The 23,142-nt window shown below is 40.2% G+C and overlaps 1 protein-coding gene across 1 annotated transcript in view; it reads left to right on the top strand.

Moving 5' to 3' along the window:
• Window positions 1-23,142, top strand: part of LOC109927299 (dual specificity testis-specific protein kinase 1-like) — a 105,614-nt gene that overhangs the window by 24,718 nt on the left and 57,754 nt on the right. The window contains exon 2 of the mRNA XM_048613354.1: window positions 22,418-22,614. Coding sequence (XP_048469311.1) covers window positions 22,429-22,614 — 186 coding nt within the window. The 5' untranslated portion in view covers window positions 22,418-22,428. The remainder of the gene's footprint in view (window positions 1-22,417; window positions 22,615-23,142) is intronic.

The following is a 23,142-nucleotide window of genomic DNA, read 5'->3' as shown; positions in this document are numbered from 1 at the left end:
GAGTGCGTGTGTGTGTGTGTGTGTGTGTGTGTGAGAGAGAGGAAGAAGAGAGAGAGAGTGTGTGTGTGTGTGTGAGAGAGAGAGAGAGAGAGGAGGAAGAGACAGAGAGTGTGTGTGTGTGTGTGTGAGAGAGAGATAGAGAGAGAGTGAGTGTGTGTGTGTGTGTGTGTGTGTGTGTGTGTGTGTGTGTGTGTGGGAAAGAGAGAGTGCGTATGTGCAGGTCAGAAAAATCACACAACACAGGTTATAGTCCAACAGGTTTATTTGAAAACACAAACTTCACGCACACACATGCACACACTCTCTCTCTCGCCCCTTGTGCACACACACACTCTCTCTCTGTCTTCCTCACCCCTCTCTCTCTCTCACACATAAACACACACACCCATGTAAATCTATGGGGTGAATTTGTATTTGCAGATACATTCTACTTTGTTCAAAAAGCACACAATTTATAGACTGTCAGTCAATATGGCATTTTATGAATTCCTACTTTAGAAATAAAACCAGTCTGACTCCAAATCAAAACACAAACAGATTCTAAATTTGGCCTCACACCTAACATGCATTGTCTGACCTAAAATGTCACCTCTTCTTTACACTGATAAAACTTTTAGTTCTCTCAGGACAGTGGCTTGAAAGGAATTCAGGGATTTATGTATTCATATTTATCAATTAAAACCTTCTAACTGATTTAAAGATTTAACAGCATCTTAGGTTTGTTTAATACATCCTCATCAGTGGTGTGACCCTTTAATCGTTTACTTATAAATTCTGTGTCTGATAATACCTCTCTCACTAACAGCTGAAGAACTAGCGAGGCTCCGAAAGTTTGTGTTTTCAAATAAACCTGTTGGACTATAACCTGGTGTCATGTGATTTCTGATTCTATAGAGACCACAGTGGGATATGTGCACAAGAATGAAAAATTTTAAATCAAGGCATTGGTGGACCAAGAGCTGACGGAAGTCAGTGAACTCAAGATGTATAAAAGACCCTCAAGCTAAGTGCCACACTAACCTCCCTTTTTCTGTGGGTGGAGAATGATGGTTTAGGTTGGACATATTCTCTATTCCGTCTCAACAGTCCAATTAACTCACAACTTGATATTGGAAGTCATGCGAGAGAAATCAAATAATTAGTTGTTATTGCAGGCTGTATTTAGCTTAAGGGAGTATGGCAATATACACAAGTGTTAGGTAATTTCCACTGTATGGTGAAGTGGAATTTAATTTACACTTGTTAGGTTTATATTCAAGTGTTACAAAAGCAGAATGCTGAACAGATGGTGATGTCATGGTGTATCCTTTTGTATTGTTAATGATGTGAATAAAAACGGTATCCCATACAAGCATCCACTTAATAATCTGTGTTGTAGATAGGTGAATGATAAATGGTACAGCATTAAGCCACTATAAAGCTTCATCATGTTATCAGTTTCAGAAGGTACAGTGCATTTAGTTTTCCATTGCAAGAGAATTAGGATGCGAGGAGCTACTTAAGCATCATAATAATTTCATACCTGTTCGTTCCCTTTTCATTAACCGTATCTAATCCTATTTTACCCATGACAAATCTTGATCATCTTCTTCCTACCTAATTCCATTCTTTCTTCCTTCAAATATTTATTTCTGAACCCCTTACAATCTGGTTTCTGCTCTATCCATCACATTAATTTAAGTGATGAAAATCCTTTGTGCCTACCATCAGATGCATCACCCTTTGCCTTATTTGTGGTGTTCAATAGAGTTCGTCATTTCTTCCTCTTCCTACAGTCCTCTGCTGTGCTCAAGTTTCAGGAGACTATTCACACTTTACTAACATTCATTTGGCAAGGATTTCTCCAGGCACCCATGCAGTGTAACCTTCACTGCATCTTAAAGCTCCACTCTTGTTCCCTCCTTTTTCTCATTTCAGGTTATATATGGAAAGATTATCAACAAAAATAAAGTCAGTTTCATCTGTCTTTTGATATGGGGAGGTGATGGTCTAATGTGATTATCACTGGACTGTTAATCCACCGAGCCAGATACTCTTCCGGAGACCTGGGCTTGAATACCACCACGGGAAATGATGGAGGTTGAATTCAATAAAAGTCTGGAATTAAGAGTGTGACGATGACCACAGATCCATTGCCAATTGTCAGACAAACCCATCTGGTTCACTGATAGAAGGGTCCAGACCTGAAATGTCAGCTTTCCCGCTCCTCTGATGCTGCTTGGCCTGCTGTGTTCATCCAGCTCTACACCTTGTTATTCCATCTGTTTCACCAATGTCTTTTAGGGAAGGAAACTACCATCCTTACCTGGTCTGGCATACATATGACTCCATACCCACAGCAATGTGGTTGACTTTTAACTCACCTCTGGGCAATTAGAGAAGGCCAGTAAATGCTGGCCTAGCCAGCGATGCCCTCATCCCGTGAATGGTATTGGTGATATTGATGTTGAGGATCCCATTAGTGTTCCATTGATGTGTTTGTATATACTGTCATTGAAGGTGAAATGGATTGTCAGGACTGATTGCAGGAGCAGTAATGGACAGTGCACCCCACTATACAACCCAAACTCTGGGTCCGATATGTAAATGACATCTTCGTGATTATTAAATGCACAAAACTAAAAGAAACCCACCAACATATAACCAACTTCCACACCAGGATAGAATTCATGAAACAAGAAGAGAACATTGACTACCCTTCCTGGACATAATGGTAGAACGCAAAAACAACAGGGAACTCCAGACCAGCGTATATAGAAAGACCACATGTACGGACCAGATACTCAATTACACTAGCAACCACACCAACGCCCACAGACAAAGCAAAATCAGGACACTATTTAAATGAGCCACAACACATTGCAGCAACCTGGAACGACGCAAAGCAGAAGAGGAGCATTTATGTGGAGTTTTCAAAAGAAATGGATACATGAAAAGCACAATCTGCTGTTACCTCCGAGACAGACCACAACAAGAAGATACAACACAATCAGACTCACTAATCACCCTACCGTACATCAAGGACATTTCAGAGATGATCACAAGACTACTCGGACTCCTGAGTAACAGAGTAGCTCACAAACTGACAACCACCCTACGACAGCTACTTACGAACGTAAAGGATCCCATACCCAAAACCAGCAAAACTGGGGTAGTATACAAAATACTGTGCAAGGACTGTGAGAAACACTACATAGGCCAAACCGGAAGAAAACTGACAATACGGATAATCGAATACCAACTAAACCCCAAGAGACACGACCAATTCTCACTTGTCTCACTACTCACGGACAATGAGGGACACAAATTTGACTGGGACAACACATCGATAATCGCATAATCCAAACAGAGACATGCCAAGAATTCCTGGAGGCCTGGTATTCTAACTGGAACTCCATCAACAAACACATTGAATTAGACTCTGCGTACAAACCACTGAGAAATAAAACCGGAAGTAATACCAACCACCCCAACAAACCGACGCATATAAATAACAAGTGGGACAGAACACCGACACTTCACCGGAGATGCACTGACAATGTTACCTAGCAGGGTGATGCAACATTTGCAACCAAATCCACCAGCTCAGTGAGCATGTCTACAAACTCATCCACAACCCGAGCTACAAATCTGCTCAAAGTCTTTTCAGAAAAAAAAGTTAGGAACAGAGATTGAGCAGCATGGGAAGAAAGGAATATAAATATGATGGAGTAGATTCTTTTTAACATTTTCAGGCTGTGGGAAAGTACTACCAAAGTTGAAGGTTGAAGACGAGACAATATTAATATTTAAGATAGGTTAGAAAAGAGACTGAAGGAAATGGGAATGGGAATAGAGATGAGAAATTAGAACAGACATTTGGAGTATTGATTTTGGTACATATGCAGGATAAACACCTATACAGACAGAGTCAATACAGTGTGGAGCTGGAGGAACATAGCAGGTCAGGCAGCATCAGTGGAGCAGAAAAGTAAATGTTGCGGGTTTACACCCTTCACCAGTCCTGATGAAAGGTGTAAACCCGAAACGTGGACTTTACTCTCCTCTGATGCTGTCTGGCCTGCTGTGTTCCTCCAGCTTCACACTGTATTGACTCTGACTCTAGCATCTGCAGTTCTTGCTATCACTAATACAGACAGGCTCTGCCATCGCTTATTCCCATTGTAATTTCCAATGTAATTCAGAGGCATTTTTGTGGTACATTGAATTTCTGCTTTTAATATAGCAAAAAATATGGTCTGCTGTACCACCCTATGAATGGACCTGTAAATAATGTGCTGCTAGCATTGAGAAATTTGCTCCACCAGCACAATTAGGACATGTATACTTTGCATTGATGTAAAGTGGTTTCAGCACATTTTTGACACAAGTATTGGAAGAAAAAATAATGAAACTATGACCAAGGTACATTGTCAAATATTACTGAAAAGCATGATATACAGAGGTGCAAGGACCTTTGAAAAATATTCCAATTTTAACATGCAGATTTTTTTTTCTACAACAGTTATTCAATCAACTGGGTCCAGTGCTTGCTGCCAGAACTCTCATTCTTTTCATTTAATCTTTCCTCATCCATTATTCCCTTAAGGTATTGGGTCAGTTGTCTAATCCTTCTCTATGTCTCGTCCAGTATCTTTCTTAAATAGTCACACTAAACATGCATGTAGTATTTAAAACGTGGAGCAGGATTTTCTTGTAGTCTATTGTTGCTTGCTGTGAGGTTCAGTTGTACTTCAGAGACCTGCACTGTTGGAAACAGACACTTAATGTGATTTTCCCTTATTAAAGATGGTACATGGGTTCTGAAAACTGTAGAGTGAATCACAGGTTGTTAAGCTTGAAAGCTGCAGCAAGGCAAAATATAATTTACATGAGGCAGTGGAGTTTTAAAATGGAGTCCTGCTCTTGGTAACAAAGTTTAAATAACTAATGGCTTCTGCAGTGAGGATTGGAGATGGAGAGTCGGAAGGTGGGAGGGGAAGAATCTCTTCTGGGGCAAGCGTGGCTACCCCTTCAGTTATGAAAGCAGGGAGGGCTTCTCCACCTACCTGGAGTGTTGGTCACCTGGTTTCCCACCAGAGGACTGCCTCCAATCAATTACACCCATCCCCTGGTCTGCCATCTTTAAGAACATGGAGGCTGACTGGAGAATCCCAATCCTTTGTTAACAAACCTTAATAGGCTCTTAACTGCTGAAAGTGGCTATGTAACAGGGAGACCCATGGTCTAACCTAGGCTGAAGGTAGTTTTAAAATAAGATCTGTGGATTTATATGCCCATCCAGTGTATTTCAACTTTCTATTTGTCTTTTAACATCTGAGAACATTGAACGAAAAATTTTACTGACCTATCCAGTAAAACTCAAATTTTGTTTTTATTCTTTCATGGGATTTGAGAATCAAAGGCAAGGCTAGCATTCCTATTTGCCTCAAGAATATGGTTGTGAGCCATCTTTTTGAATCCCTTCAGTCTGTCAGATAGATGTATACCCACAATGCTGTTAGGCAGGGAGTTCCAAGATATTGACTCAGCGACGGTGAAGGATTGGCAATATAGTTCCAAGTCAGGATGACTTGTGTGGCTTGGAGTGGAACTTCACTGTGGCGGTGTTCCCATGCATCTGCTGCTGTTGCTGTTCTAGATGATAAGTTTCACATGTTTGAAAGGTACTTCCAAAAGAACTGCGTGAGTTGTTAGGGTTCTAATCCCTGAAGTGCATTTTCCTTTAGCTTATAATCAAAACAAATCTCATAACCTTACATGGTCACAAATTAAATTAACTTGTATCTGTTATTTCTGTGTGCATTGGTTAACACATTCATGTTCATCATTTCTTATTGTTCATCTCCAAATGTGAACACTAGGCACATATTTCTGACCTCTCAGTCATTTGTAAAATGACAAGTAACAGCAGTCTCAAAACTAAACCTTGTGGCACTCCACTGGTAACTGACTACCAACTAGATGTGTATCTATCCATTAGTCTAGCAACTAATTATTTGCCAATCCATTTTAGTATTTTATAGGTTTGAATCCTTTTCATTAAGCTATAATGTGGGATGTTCTGTAATACCTTCCTGAAATCAAAGTGGATAACATCTACTGATTTTCCCCTAGCTTGAGGTATGTTATCTTGTCAAGAGGTAAAATAAATTGTGACTTTCCCACTAATAATTGTCTCAGGTTAGCTCACTCACTTCTCAAAATGTTCTCTTGTATTGTCCCTCATAGTACTTTCAAGCACTTTCCCAACATTAGAAGCAAGACTTACAGGTCAATAATTAAAGATTTGTATCAAGCCTATTTTCTGAAAATGGGAGAGGTATTAAACACAAAGGCATTATTAAAGTTATGAACTAATTTAAGCTACATGAATAGTAGCAACTATTTGCTATTGCCTGTTGCTAAGAGAACCATCTGCTCTCCAGCTGTTTAATCTTTGTAAGAGATATTGCAAACTGTAGGTGGATTAACATCAAGGTTATTATTGTTACGATGGATTGACCTATTCCTGGCTTTTTATTAAGGCTTTGAGTCGGTTTGCACTTGTTTTCATGATAAAATATTGAGTTGTTCACCTTTATAATGCAACTGTATTATTCTACAGGAATTACGCTTCCAAAGTGTTTGAAAAAATACTCATGAAAACAGCTTTTTAGCCAATGAAATCATAGGTGATAAGGATAAAACAAGATATAGCATGATAATGAGCTACTGCTAAACATAAAAAACAGAAACTAATAGAAGAGAGAATAGTATGAAGAATGATAACCCAAGAATATCATTATAGTTTACATTTTGTATGAAATTGTGCTTTAGAAATTTAGGAATTTTAGAAATTTATGCTTAGTGTTACTGCAACACAGAGTTCTATCACATATTTTTATGGTCTGCAATATTAATATTCAATTCAACATAATTGACTGAATTGAAAGCACATAAACCTGGATGACCCAGGGAGACAGGCATTTCTCTGACTCCATTACAGTCATTAGGATAAATGAGAGGAAGTACACTCTTCAAAGGGCAGCAGACAATTTATAATGAGAATCCACTTGTTCCTTTGCTTGTTCTTGACAAGTATCTTTATATCAGGAAGTAAATGTGTTTCACCTCTGATACAAGGCTAACACTGTTGAAGTGTGTCATTTGCACTTTTTATAAAAAAAGACTGACATTCTGTATCTTCTCTACAATATTCTTTACATTATTTTATCAGTGTTTGGGAGAGGAAATATAGACGGCTAACAACATGCAAAAATGTTAAACAAACATATTCTAGTGCTTTCAGCTTTGTAAGTTGACATCAGAATGAGACATCGCTCATTATAAAATGGAAGGAAAGAACATTATATTCTGAAATCAATGTTGATAAAGTCATTTCTAGCAAAACTGTACTGGCAACAAGCACACCTTTTGCATTGAGGTATTTACTTCTAATATTTCCATAATAACAACAAATAAACTACAATGGACATTTATTTTGTCTCTCTAATGTCGCTTAGGGAAGGAGATCTGCTCTCCTTCCCTGGTCTGGCTTACATGTGACTCCAGACCCACAGCTACATGATTGACCCTTCACTGCCCTCTGAAATGGCCAAGCCATCCACTCAGTTCATTGGAAATGAAGGATGAGCAATAGGTGTTGGCTGTGCCACATCCCGTGAAGAAATGAATTTAAAAAGGTGAAGATGACCATCTCTCTCATTTAAGGTGTTTGGTAGAGTTTTGGCACATGTGAACGTTACTGCGAATACTGATCTGAGTCCAACAGTTCTGCAGCAAACAGCACAAACCTTTGCAGATGATTTGAATTTTTGGATCAGCTGCTGGCTGAGAATTTCTCCCATCTCTCATCTGCACTTGCTTTCGAAGGAGGCCCCACTTTTTTTTTTGTTGTGCCAGGTGATCCAAGATGAGCTTTTCCTGTCACTCATGGTCAACATCAAAACTCTGAAGCGAAACTTACAGAAGTGTCTTTGCAATTGTTACCTTCGACTGCACCCTAGCCACATGCTCTCCATACAAAGGAGGTTCACCTTGATGTGGGAGTATCATGCGTCCTGGCTATATGAGCAGCCCAACTTACTGTGACTTCCTTAGTATGATGCAGATGCTTGACATGCCAGCTTGGGGGGCCACCCGATATTCTGATCTGCCATCTGATTATCAGAAGCTTCTGAAGGCAGCTCCGGTCAAAGTGGTTCAGCTTGTTAGCATGATGGTGTCAGGGTAAGTGCAAGCAGAGCCAGGAAGGCAGAAATCACAGGCCCCGCTGCTGCTCCTCTAACCCGAACACAGCCCTCTTACACCAGGGAGATTGAGGAACTTTCCTCTGGGAGAGATAGGCTGGTCCTTGGGAGAAAGGGTGCACCTGTAAGATGCAAGATGCAAGTGGCCAACACTTAGAAATGGTGTTTGACGCACCGCATTGACTGCCTGGTTAATGTTAGTGTTGGAGTGGAATGACAAATGTTATTTACTGTGGTGTTGGGTCATACATGTCTTGGCATCCCACAGGACCAGTCCCTGTCTGCTCCTGCAAAGGAAGAACATTTTCCTTGGAGAGGATGAGGACATGGATGTCTGACCCTTCCCCCTTCCCCTGTAGCACCCCCTGCCCATCCCCCCATCCGCACCCCAACCGGTCCAATATCATTTTGCTGTGTTGTGGGCCATCTTCTCGTATAATGACCGAAAAGGGTGAAAAAGTAGGACAAAAGTGGGTAACACGGCAGCTAGGGTTGGTGAACGTAGGGGAAAACTGTTAAGGTGTTCCAAAGTAGTGAGGAGGCCTTACAGGGGGCATGCTGGGTTAGTGGCAGGGGAGGGTAACAAGAGCGAGTGAGGGGAGATGTTGCATGCAACAGCAGGGTGCCAGAGCATGAGCCTTGGCAGGAGGTGGGTTCAGTGGCAGAGATGGAATGAACATGAGGCAGGAGAGTGCAGAAAATGGCACTTACCCTGGAAGAGCAGAGAAGGCCATTCACCCTCATCGTACACTGCCACCTAGTCCTCCTCACCCTGGAGATGGCGCTGCCCCAGATGACAATCTCCGACCAGGCTGACATGGTCTGGTGGTCTCCTCTGTCTGCCCTCCGGGAAGAGGATTTCTCTCGAACACACCATCCATAAGGACCTCCCTGTGCCTCTCTGAGAAGGGTGGTGCCAGACTCCTGTTCTATGACATCTCTCTTCCACAACCGAGCAGGGCAACTTCCAGATGTCAGCATTCCTGCATGTGCATTGCAGGCCTTCAAAGATGTTTCAGACTCAAGGAGCTCTGGTCTTTAGAGAAGATGTCTGGTGAGTAGCGAGATGGCCCATGAATGGTGTGTGGAAAGATGAGGCGGGGAGTGGATGTCATCCTCACCATGAAGGCTGAAACACCAATTAATGAGGAGAGCTCGGTAAAATACGGCAAGTAAACACAATTGGCCTCACAGCAAGACTCACTTCACCAAGTGTAACATGACTTGAACTTAGGCAAAAAGAACAGAAGATTTAGCCAATGATTCTTGATGACAAGTAATTAAGGCTTCCTTAGAGAACTGATCTAACAGTGTATGTAGTAAGGAGCCTAATAGCTTAATACTGGACTAGAAAAGTAGCTGACATGAAATATAAATATCTAACACGTGTAGATTGTGGGCATCGCAAGGCCAACATTTATTGTCAATCACTGATTGCCTTTGAAAAAGTGGTGATGAACCATTTTTAGAATACAACTGAATGGCTTTCCAAGGCGTTTCAGAGGTTAGTTTAGGGTCAACTAAACAGACACGTTTGATTAAATAAAACATTTGCTTTCCTGAAGTCCATTTATAAACTAGATGCATTTTTACAACAACCCATGGTGGCCTTTACTGATTGAAGCATTTTAGTTTCAGATATCATTTAATTAAACCAAATACCATGGTGGGATTTGAATTTTTAAGTCTCCAGATCACTAAGTGAACCAGTTTGATTACTAGGCCACTGACATAACTAATGCAGAACTGTACCCTGGTTACCTCTGTAATACAGTTAACAGAGTACTGCTTGCAGAAAAACAATGGTTATTTCTTTAGCATGAGTTCATTTTTAACAGATGTTGTCAGTTTCACCAGGAACAGTGCAAACTCTTCTGTACAAGTAATAATGTGACGTTTCCTGTATTGCACGATGACTGCTTTACAAAATACTTTCTCGGAATCAATACTGTTTGAGGCATCCTGAGTTCAGAAAATATGTTATATAAATTCAAGTCTTTCTTTAATAAGAGGAAAAATTGAGCTGAAATGGTGCAATTTTGAGCTGCATGACTACCTTATTCTCTTACTGATCAGGCTAAAAAGAAATTGGAGAAAGCACAGCATGTAAGTGTCACAGCAGCAGTCATGCTAATGTTTTGTGTTTCATGCATAAGAGCATCTAGATCACTCTGTGCTGTCCTCTTTTGGAGTTTCTATCCATTTAAATAATAGTCTGCCTTTTATTCTTTCTTTCAGAGCACATGGCCTTACATTTTGCTATATTTAACTCCATGTGCCAGGTTTTTATCCACTCACTTAAACTATTTATATCCTCTTGCAGATTCCTTTTGTCCTGAACACAATGTGCCCTCTCACCTATTTTGTATCAGGAGCAAATTTGGATATGTGACACTCTGCCCTTTGCCAAATCATCAGTATTGAAGATAAATAATTGAGACCCTCGGACTCATCACTGTGGCACTCCCCTTGTTATGCCTTTCTGATCTGAAAAAGAAGCACTCATCCTGACTCTCCGTCTTCTGCATGTTAACCAATCCAAATATTGTGAGCAATAGACTTTGACTTGATAGAATTATGGAGACATGGCTGCAGGGTCAAATTGTACGATAACCTTTAATATGGCACTTTACCGATGTGGAAATCCATGTAAACTACATCCATTGGTTACCCTTTACCAGCGTTGCTTATTAGATCCACAAAGACTTCTAGCAAATTTATCAAACATACTTCCCTTTCATAAAACCCCCCATATTAACTCTGTTTGATTGTACACTTAATCTTTAGATGTCCATCTATTTCTTCCTCAATAATGGACTCTAGCATTTTCTCAATCACCAAGAATATGTTCACTGGCCAGTTTTCTGTTTTTTTTTAATTTCTGTTTTCAATTTCCCTCCCTTCTTGAATAGGCATATCACAATAGCATTTTCATATTAGCCTGTCCAGCTCTCCCTATTCTATTTAATTAATTAATTTGGGTGTTAACTATTTTAAATGTGGATTTTATAAGTGGTACACTTCAACTGCAATAATGTTTCCTGATTTAAACCATTTGAACAATGAAAAGAAACATGGTAGAAATGCCCACCAATCATCTTCTTGTTTAACTCTGATGTCCCATTTTGGCTTTGACAGGTAGAAACAGGTTGAAGGGATAATCTACCCCAGATTTTATTTCCGGCTGCTACTGCTTACCTCATGCAGGTCTGCTCTTCTGTTTTTGAAGCTTCTGTCCCTATCTCACTTTCCTTCTCTCCTATCTTTATCAACAACTTCACTTTTTCTCTTTCCTACTCTATTAGATGCTGGTGACTCCTTCTTCTCCTTCTCCTTTGGTCCTTTATTTGGTGTGACTGTCTCTGCCATCTCCTGTCTTTCACTCGACTAGGTACCGGTGACTGTCTCTGGCTCCTCCTCTTTACTGCTTGTTCATGTCTAATGTCATTTCTGCAAACACCTTGTGACATTTACTAAGTTAAAGGTGCAATACAAATGAAAACTTGCCATTGTAGTTTATTTAAATTCACTTTAGACCTGGCTTAATTTATTAAAAGTGTATAGATCCTATCGCAAGTGAATAGAATTAGTTCACACTGCTACCAATAATCCAGTTCAGTTACTCCAACTGCTTTTGAAAAATAGAGAGATGGAAGATCTCCTTAAGAAAAAAGGCTTTGGTGTGTATTTAAATTATTTTAATGAATTCTAGAAGTTATTCCATAGTTCTCTCACCAACAAATGTATAAAAAGGGTATTTTATTGTATTTTTTTTGTATTGATAATTATTTTCTGAGACTCCAACATGCCTTGCCTTTCCAGCTTTGTCTCCAATGCTCCCTTGTTGTTTCCTGCTTTTTCCAGAAAAAAATTGAAATTACCAGGGCAAATGAAAAGCAGATTAATCTGATAAATCAAAAGCAGGTTAACATTTTGGATGCTACCGTTCTTTCACAACATCCAAAATACGGCACTATATTTGTTTCTGGGTATAGACCAACTTGATATGCACCTCCAGGACTTTCTATTTTATTTCAAATTCCCAGCATTTATGGTTTGCCTTTGCCTTTGGTTCAAAACTCAATGTGGATGTGTATCAGTTAATGCCAAAATAAAGACCAAAATATCATCACCTATTTTTCTCCTCTTTGCAAATGCTGACTGACACCAATTAATGGGCTTGATTCTTTTGAGAAGCAATTGTTTCTGTTTTATAACTTCGTAGGTTATTTCTGAAGCAGCTAAATGTCAATCAGCGTGTGGAACTAGAGTTGTGATAGGTCAGCCAGGATAGGACAGCAATCTTTCATTTCTGAATGACATTCATAAACCCTTGACTTTTTTATATCAATTTAAGAGTTTTCATTATGAGTTTGTTTTCTTGGACCAAGCCCTAAAACACCAGATTTATTAAATTCAGCTTCACAACTTGCCTAGTGAGATTTTGAACAGATGATCTCTGATCAGCAGTTGTACCATAACAACTATTATACTGTACTTGTACATTTAAAAATAACAAAGGGCATTCTTTTTCTGGTGCTAGTTGAAGCTTCCTTCCTTTGTCTCTTTAGGCATGAACATTAATGTGGGATCTGTTTAAGAGTAAATACACTGGAAGTTATAACCGTATTACTCATGCTGTAAAATCAAATGTGTAAATCATGTGCCTGTTGTATAGTTTTATTTTAGTTAAAACCTTGTGAGTTACACCTTGATACTTTTAAAGGAGATGAAAAATGCACATTAAAATGCATGCTGAATTGAACAGATACATTAAGGTGAAGTTAACACTGTGGAGTTCACACAAAGTTGGCAATGATTGAGTGAAAATCTAATCTGTTGCTCATTTCCAAACAAGTATCAGAATCAAAATTCATCTTGCCTGCTTGAATTTTTGAATTGAGGAGGGAAACTTTAGGCTACAACAACTTGCATTTATATGTTGTCTTTAACATAGTGAAGTGCTTTCCAGGAGTCAAGTCAGATAAAAAAATGACACCAAGTCAAAGAAGTATAGATGACCAAAGGATTATTCAAACAGAGAGGTTAAGCAGTGTATTAAAGAAGGAAAGGCAGAAGATTTTGGACATTTCAGAATTAGTTGACTTAAGATGCAATGCCAAACTAAAAGTGTGGCTACATTTGAGGGAAAGCAAAGTGGGTAGTTGAGGTAGAAAGGAGACAGGCAATAGGGTCAGAAGAGGTAGTATTGGAGAAAACTCCCGTGGAGTATAAGCACAGGTATAGACCAGTTGGACTGAATGGTATTTGTTCTGTAATTTTGATTTAAATCTCTGTAAAAGTGAATGTGAGAATGTGGGAATGAGAAAGAATTTGGAGTGAATTATAAATGAGAGAAAGAAGAAAGGGGGAAGGGAAAGAGAGTGATGGGGAAGGACTGAATGATAGAACCAGAGGAAAGGACAAAGAACATTCAATTTGATTTTTAAGCTGAAAGTTGGAAACAAATCCAGATCATATTTACATATAATAAAAGTTAACATTGCTTCGCTGAACTGGCATAATGAAAGTAAATGCTGATCCAGGAAGGAAAAGATCAGGAATAGTTGCTCAAGGCTGGATTGAAGACACAGGTTTTCAGCACTTCAGCACAGGTTTGGAGACTTTGTATTGTCTGTGAAGAGATAGGAACCAAGTGGCCAGGAATCAATTATGTGTGTAAGTGTTTCAGTGGGCCCCATTCGTGGCTGCATTGGAGAGTCAAGTTTTGTGTAAAATGACACTGGCCTTATCAGGCTTCTTGTGAGGTAGCATGGCAAGTTAGAATTTAAGACAAGGTTGTTTTCATTGTGAATGCCATTACCCGTGGAGCAACTATCACACATGCACAGGAGCACAGTGCAATGTATGTCATTACCCAGTGACAAAGTGGCAACTGTAGCTGCCTGTCACCAGTATAATTATTACACAGTGATTGTATCGAGGCTTCCTTTCCTCCTGAGCAGCTAATTTCTCCCTGTTCCATGTCTAAACTGAATTGGCTCAAAGAGCTGGGACAGAGCAAGAGAACAGGTAGAATTGGCATGGGGCACTGGTCATCACTTTTAAAAAGGAATTACCTTGAAATAAATGTTGAGCAGTCTGCAGTTGCTCTGGCTTTGATGTCTCTGTGCACACCATGCGCACACTCAGAAGAATCCTGAAGCCTATCTGCCTATGCAGTGGAGGCCATTATAGTGCTCAGTGTAATCATTTTCTTAAGACAAAATTTTTGGATTTCTGGTTTAAAATGTGATTACAAAGGGTCTCTGATTTACAAATGACTGACTTAAAAACATGTATACTTATGAATGTGATCTCGTGGAGGGTTGTAATTTTAAAGACCCAAAATATGAGCATTTCCTCTTATGAATTTATGAACAACTCCTTTACAATGTCTTGCATTATGCTCCAACTTGTACAATCAACTTGCAAACACAGTCGAGAATGGAATCCATTCCCAATTTGGGAACTGCTTGTTTTTCAAATATCTGGGAATCACAAGATAAACAGAACATATAATATTGAGAGAAATTCAGTGAGGGAGTCAGACTGAGGCAGATCAAAATGCTGCCACTAATGTTGGGAAATAAAAGTTTATGCAGGGAATTGAGTAGAAGTCAGAATTAGGGGACAGGGTTTTTAGCTCCATATGGTGGCAAGCACTATTGCCTGCCTTGTCACAGGGTAAAATCCTGCCCCGGCTACTTAAGAGACAAGGAAAACCTGGGGTTGATGGAATGAAGCAAGGTCATGAACAGATTTATAGATCAGGGCCAGGACTCATTTATTTTGGAGAGGGGACCAATAATACTAGGCCAATATTAGAGACTGGGGAATGATAGGTGAGTTGAATTTAGAATGGAGCAACATATATGTGCAAGTCATGTCAAATACTGCACTCAAATAAAGAAAATACTATAGATGCTAGAGATCTGAAATAAAACAGAAAGTGCTGGAGAAATTCAGTAACTCTGGCAGCATTTAAGGCAAGAGAAACAGAGCTACCATTTTGAATCCAATAACTCTGCTTTGGAAGTAAATGGGGGGAGGGGAGGTCGAAATTGATCATTTTCATATAGTTGAAAAGCTCATGAACGCTGTCCTCCATTTTGATCAAATCCCGCCCCCCCGACCCCTCCCCTGGGCTTTGCTTGCATGTGTTTGCTGTCAGTAGAGCTAACCTATTTTCTACTAAACACACTTACCATGAGGACCTATTTTTCATCTCAATCACTCCTTTACTACAATTAACACCCATTTTGTCTTTTGCTCTGACACTCTTAACATCTGTTTCACTGCACACCTGCTGAGTTTCTCCACCACTTTCTGTTGTAGTGTCTAAGGTTACATTGATGATCTTTGCTTCAGGACTTCTTGTGTGGTACACTTTAAATTGGTGACATTATCTAACATACAGTATATAAAATATTGAAAATACATCAATCTTTGTCGCCTACCTATTTTCTTCTCACCTTTTCGGCTTTAGAAGATTATCCATTTCTGTCGAGGTACAGAGTATGAGATTCTAATCTGCTTTATTTGCTGAGCATATTTACTCACCCAGTTAGGTTTAACTTTGTTCACACCAGCATCCTAGCTTCTGGCTCCAATCTATCAAAGAGTTCACAATTTGCAATGCAAGGAACAACAGCTCGTTGTAGGGTTTTATCACAGTAACTTGCCTGTATTCATGAGTCACTGTTGAGTGGTAGTTGTTCCTATCTCAAAGGTCAACAGCAGGGTGAAAGCTTTTGCTTTCTGCTGGTTCCTTCTTGCTGAGGTGCTTCTTGTGGTTTGTCCGATTCCTTCCTGTTAGAAGCAGACTGTTGGTTATAATACTTTGCAAATGGTGTGCTCGAAACGACAGCAATGGCAAAGTTAGCAGATTCAAAAGTGCTTGATGGAGGTCCTCCTTGTCAGATGCCTGAAGGTATTGACTGGCCATTATATGCTTCACATCAGCTTGAGCTCAGTCAGCCTCTGCTGGGATCGCTTGCTTAGCTTGATAATCATCTGCTCCTTACATCGAATCAGAACAGGGAAACATTCAGTTACAGAATCAGCAGTTTAGATTGAGCTTCTGTAGAAACAGAATTCCTATTTCTGTTTCTGGTTTCCAGCATCCTTGGTTCTTTATTTTTTTTTTGTTTAGATTGAACTTCTGTCTGCCAGGTTTAAGAATTATTTTCGCTAACAGTGGTGTTGCACTTGGAGTAAGAAGTTGTCTTTCTTACTTATCATTAATCTAACATGTTTTTACAATTTGAATTTTCACATATGTCTCCTGTTTTCAAGCCCTAATTTTTTTATTATTTGCATATGATTATGATTATCTGGAATAGGACAAGGTGCTTATTGTTCAGGTCCAGTTTGTTTTCGCAAACTTTAGTGTTTCATTTCGCTGGCACATAGCTTGAACATGCACAGATAATAGAAGGTGACAAAGTCTGCCTGATTTTGGAAATGCCCTATTGCAGAGGGTGAGAAAGTAGATTAAGACGTAGAAGCACTCCTTTCTCAAAAAGGAACAAAAATTTCCGAGTTCTGAACCAGTGAAATCTCATTAATAAAGTTAGGAGAATCCCCATTGGAACTACAAGATTATTGCCACCTTGATAAACTGACGTGTGACATTTCGGATGGGTTTATGAATGTGCGCTAATGGAGTTGCAATGCCAATTAGGCTGCGGTTAAAATTTCTAAGTGATTAAGAGCTGCATTGCAATAGTTTTTGTGAATTAACACAGTTGTGGACTATACCTTCTGGTTTGATACTGGTTTCTCCTTTTCACTAATGGAAGCTAGAAACACCTAACATGCTGCCAGATTCTCCATTTAAAAGCTGAAGAGTATGTGACACAACTGCCTGGGTAATCATTGTTCAAATAAGGGCTTGATTTATAATGTTAATGAAAAGCTTATGGTCTGTTGACTGTTTCTCAATATTAGATATGCAAAATAAATTCTACTGAACCATAAAACTCTGTTGAGATAGCTGCAAGATGCAGGTGGTCTTAGAATTCAGTTCAATTTCTCTTCGCTTATGCTATCCAATTTTTGATATTAATGTGTTATAACCCCTGAAACCATTGATAACTTTTAGAAAAAAGCTTTGATTTCTTAGTGGCTGACTTAAATAGATTGGGCAAGATTTATCATTTTAGACTTTTGCTGTAACAAACTAAAGCAGACATCCACTCACCATACCTCGGTAGGTAACTAACGTACTGAACTGCAGAAAAGATGTCTCCCTTAACTTCCTGAAATGGCCAAAAACTCCACAACGCATTTATACATTAGACCACACTGTGTTTATATACAATATGACACTACATTCTCTGCAGAACTGCAGTCTTTATTGTAGCCTTTCCAAAGTTTCTCCCAACTTCCCCCAGGCTCACGTCTCCCTGTCTTATAATGTCCAGTGGTCATAGCAAATGTAAAGTTAAAACAATTCCATAGTGCTGAAGAGATAGTAGGAACTGCAGATGCTGGAGAATCTGAGATAACTAGGTGTAGCGCTGGATGAACACAGCAGGCCAAGCAGCATCAGTGGAGCTGGAAAGCTGACGTTTCGGGCCTAGACCCAAGAAGGGTTATCTCCTAGTTATCTCCATAGTGCTGAAGTTGCCCTGGTGACCTGCACCCGTTGAAACTACACAGGCTATGCAAAACTTCTCAGCAGCTAACACATCTTTGATAGCTTTATGGATTCCTTCCCCTGGTTGCATTTTCCCTGGATGCTTCAGAAAGTGAGCCTAAGCTAAATGATGACATGAACTGTAGCTGTGGCTCTCTCTCATTACTGTTTGTGGGATCTTTCTGTGTGCCTTGGCAGTCATATCTGCAATCACTGTGCCACTGCAAATAATAGTGAGTCGATATAAAACCTTAATTGGATCTCAGTTTGACTGTTGCTAAACATTGAAAGAAGGATTTTATTGCCTCAAAGAGGGTACAACACCCATCTACCAGGTACTATCTGGCATGAGGAAATATAAATATCAAAATGGACTTCAAAAGTATTACCTGTTTTCATTGTAGCTATATATCATGGACAATACAACACAAGTCTTTATAATTAGAGAAGAATGGAACAAGGAATAAGATAGAAGCAGAAGTTTCAAGCAGTGATAGGGTGAAGAATGAAATATCAAAGGTACAAGATTAAATGTGAGAGAATTAGGATATTGGGCAGAGAATGCTTTCTTCATACTTTTTCGGATGGCAGGTTTCCCATCCCAGCACCGATCACATTCCTGCGTATACTGGCTGCTTCACAGCCACTTAATCCTCCAAGGAATGTTAATTAGCCAGAAATGGGATGTCTGCACATCACCAACAAGCAAGTCTGACCTCACAGAGCTGCTGCAAATCTGATTGGTCAGCAGCTCAGTGGTCCTGGTAACCCTGTGGCCAGAATTGGGACTGCAATGTTCTATATTCCAGACTCCAGGAGCAGGTACGTATGAATGACCTCATGGTGGAGAGAGGAGTTGAGTTGAGGCTGGGTTGGGATTGGGGAAGAGGGGGTAGCGAAGGTGTGATGAAAAGCTTGGGCTGAGGGAGCACTTGTGAGGGCCGGTGCTTGCAGTGGGGAGATGTGAAATGTGGAAAGGAGTCCAGTGAATAGGTGCTCCCACCCACTTTCAATGCTTCCCTCTGCCCCTGAACTACACCTGCCAGCCTGAAAATTGAGGTGAAGGTCAGGTGGTGGCCCTTAAGTGGGCATTAATTGCCTCAGTTGGGTAAGGGTAGGATGGCAGGCCTGGATTTTACGCATCCCACTGTAAAATTACAGAGAGGTCAGGGTGAGAGTTGGAACACTATCCAGAAATTTTACAGGTCCCTCCTACCTATAATCCCACAATGGGGGAATGCAAAATTCAGCCCTACAAGACTCTGGAATTATCTTTCCAGGCAGTAACTATATTGACCATCAAGACTAGATTGGGTAGATGAAAGACAAATTGAAGTACAGAAGTCTTATTGGAACAGGATGGAAATGCTTTGTGGCATGGAAGATAACATCGAGAAGGACTGAGTTTCATGACATGTTTTGTGTTGCAACTTTTATTGATGGAATTAAAATTGGTTCATCAAACCTGTTTTACTGTTGGGTAGCTCTACATAATGGAAGCACAGGAACCTTTTCTACAGACCTATCTCTGACCCATAAAGTGCAATTGCCTGTTCAAATTGTTTGAGCAATCGATTTACCCTTTTTAAAAAATCTTTCTGGAATATTTTAGGCTGAGGTGCTGCATTAATTAAAGCCAATTGCTTTGGGTATTGTTCTAGACCATCTTGTCACACACCTCCATATTAACACAATATCTTTTATAAAATTATACAAAATTACCAAACTAAGAAAAAAAGCGTTCAAAAAAGGCATTTATTCCCTGATTGATTGCTTTCTTGAGTACTCAGCTCAATATAATTTGTATAATTTTTCCATTGTGTCACTACCAAAGGAAGCCAGAAAACTTAGACCAAGTTTTAGAGTTGATTTTTATGATGGGGACCTTCAAACCTGAAAATGAGCCTGTTTTGCTCGGTATCCTACAAGTGGGGGATGAAGACACTTCCAACCAACTACGGTGCTGAGCTGAATATCAGGGAATTCTGTGGGTTTAATTTATCCAGCTTCATGGACTGCAAAAATAGAAGGAGCTGCATTGGGGCATCTCCCCCAATACCTTCTGACTGCTGAGCAAGTTTCCCAAGGGTGGTCTGTGGGATAGATCAGTTCTGCTCCGCGGAAGTGGGTAGCCAATTATCATTGTTGAGGTCCCAGTTCCCGATTAATTTTTGTGGTCTCACCACCATTTCACAATCCATAGAACGCTCCCCTCCCCTGTTGGTTGTTGTTAATTTAGTGGACACCATTCCTGGCTTAAAGCTAGAGACACAGTAAACAGAGAGGCTTCATACTGCAAGAAGGGGATTACGTTCCTGAGAGGCCATAATTACAGAAGAGACTGATCCAGGGAAAAGAAAATTCACCTTCAAGCCAAACCATAGACCAGTTTAGATGCCAATTATTTGATGCTTGTGTGAAAGCCAATGGGAGTGCCTTCACCATGAGGTGTCCCTGAGCTGCTTCAGTGTGGCTGTCAGTTCTGAGGACTTCAGGGCAACATGGTGGCTCAGTGGTTAGCACTGCTGCCTCACACACCAGGCACTGCAGTTCGATTCCAGCCACAGGCTATGTAGAGTTTGCACATTCTTCCCATGTCTGCGTGGATTTTTCCCGCATGCTCTGGTTTCCTCCCAAAGTTCAAAGATGTGCAGGCTAGGTGGATTGGCCGTACTAAATTGCCCAGAGCACCCAGGGATGTGCAGGTGGGTGGATTAGACTCTTAGGTCCAACTCATCCATTCTGATCACAAATCCTAAATTAATCTAGTCCTATTTGCCAGCATTTGGCCCATATCCCTCTAAACCCTTCCTATTAATGTACCTATCCAGTTGCCTTTTAAATGTTGTAATTGTATTCACCTCCACCATGTCCTCTGGCAGCTCATTCCATACATACACCACCCTCTGCGTGAAAAAGTTGCCCCTCAGGTCTCTTTTAAATCTTTACACTCTCACTTTAAATCTATGCCCCCTAGTTTTGGACTCCCCCAACCCGGGGAAAAGATCTTGGCTATTCACCCTATCCATTGCCCCTCATGATTTTATAAACCACTATTAGGTCACCCCTCGGCCTCTGATGCTCCAGGGAAATGCAGGGTTACAAAGATAGGGTCGGGATGTGAGTCTGTGTAGGATGCTCCTGGGAGAGTCGGTATGGACTTGATGGGCTGAATGGTCTGCTTCTGATCCTATGGTTCTGTGACTGCCATCCCAGCTGCCCTTTATTTGAAAAAGACATTGGTGTCACATGAATTGTGGGGACTCAGGAACATCACTTCAGACTGATGACAGAGTCATGAGTCCCACAGGTTAATTCTGTGTCATTCTCAATAACCTTGGTTTAGTGCAGTGATTCAAAATGGCAGATGATGAGTCCTTGACATGATCACGTCAAAATATACTTGACATAGGTCATTTATTAAAGTGGGTGTGACCTGAAAAGGATTAATAAGGGGGCAACATCACCAAGAAATACAATATCTCTTTGCTTCTTGCTTCATTATCAGCCTGCTGGAGAAAAAGATAATTTGTGTATTTTGTTTGTGGTCTAAAACTTTGTGGATCGACTGTAGCTCACTGTTCTTGCCTCTTACTCGAATCACTGGGGGCTCAATTCCCATTCCACAGAGCTGAGCAAATAATATAGATTAATAACTGAGCTGCATTATTTCAACTTACCCTAGTTGGTGAAGCTTTTTGAAATATTTATGAGAAACATGCTTAAGTATTGCATTAAATATATGCTGTCTGGCATCTCAGTCGGATGTAAACAATCCTACGGAACTATTTGAAGAAGAGAAGGGGAGTTCTCCCAATATCCTAGGCAGGAATAATCAATCATAGAGTCATAGAGCTGTACAGCATGAAAACAGACTCTTAGGTCCAACTCATCCATTCTGATCACAAATCCTAAATTAATCTAGTCCTATTTGCCAGCATTTGGCCCATATCCCTCTAAACCCTTCCTATTAATGTACCTATCCAGTTGCCTTTTAAATGTTGTAATTGTATTCACCTCCACCATGTCCTCTGGCAGCCCATTCCATACATACACCACCCTCTGCGTGAAAAAGTTGCCCCTCAGGTCTCTTTTAAATCTTTGCACTCTCACCTTAAATCTATGCCCCCTAGTTTTGGACTCCCCCACCCCGGGGAAAAGACCTTGGCTATTCACCCTATCCATGCCCCTCATGATTTTATAAACCACTATTAGGTGACCCCTCGGCCTCTGATGCTCCAGGCAAAATAGCCCTAGCCTATTCAGACTTTCCCTATAGCTCAAACCAATACCAGGTCATTTATTCCACTGCTGTTTATGAGAACTTGTTGTTTGCAAATTGGTATTTTCCACGTTACAATAGTGGTAAGCTACAAAAATACTTCAATGGTCATAAAAGTGCTTTTGGGTCTTCTGAAGTTCAAGAACAGTACCATCTCAATGCATAACTTTATTTTTTTAGGTATTTAATTTCACTGCTATATTAAATGTTACAGTGTCTTTCGAATTTTTCCTGTTCTAGGTGCTGCCATCATGTGTGAAACAGGGAACATATCAAATGAGCCCACAAGCCCATTATCATACTATGGCGAGTCATCTGATTCATACTATCGCGTAGACCGCTGGCAAAAACTCCGAACAGCTGTCAGGAAGCTAGAGTTCTGGGAAAACTTCAGTGCTGAACTGGCAGGATGTGGGTTCTTTTCTAACGTCTACAAAGTAAGAGAACCATTACTTAGCATCTTAATGGTGCAATTCTTTGTGACACCACTTATGCCATGAATGAGGTACCTTCTTGATTTTGCTGAAGTGAATGCTTTGAAGGTTTAACTAAAGACTTGATTAAAATTCCTCTCATGTGGACTGTTACAAGTGACATATCATCTATTAGTCAATCACTTATTGTTTAGTTCTGTTCTGAAGGAGAGTTATATTCAATGCCAAGCGTTAACTCTGTTTCTCTCTCCATGCATGCTGCTGGAGCTAATCAGTATTTCCAGCGCTTTCTGATTTTATTTTATTATTAATTGATTGGTTCTGTTTAAAAGTACAAAATGGACCTCTGCAGTCTTGCAGGTGAACAACTTAGCTGCTTGTTTTGAGACCATGTCTGCTCATGTACTAAATTCACAAATCATACTTCGATGACTGAATAACTAAAGACCAAAATAAGATAACAAGGTGTAGAGCTGGATGAACACAGCAGGCCAAGCAGCATCATAGGAGCAGGAAGGCTGACGTTTCCAG

This window comes from Rhincodon typus, chromosome 28 (genome assembly GCF_021869965.1).
Source record: "Rhincodon typus isolate 14 chromosome 28, sRhiTyp1.1, whole genome shotgun sequence".
In the NCBI taxonomy this organism is placed as follows: Eukaryota; Metazoa; Chordata; class Chondrichthyes; order Orectolobiformes; family Rhincodontidae; genus Rhincodon; species Rhincodon typus.
The sequence above is the reverse complement of the archived record's forward strand: the minus strand, read 5'-3'. Positions and strand labels throughout refer to the sequence as shown.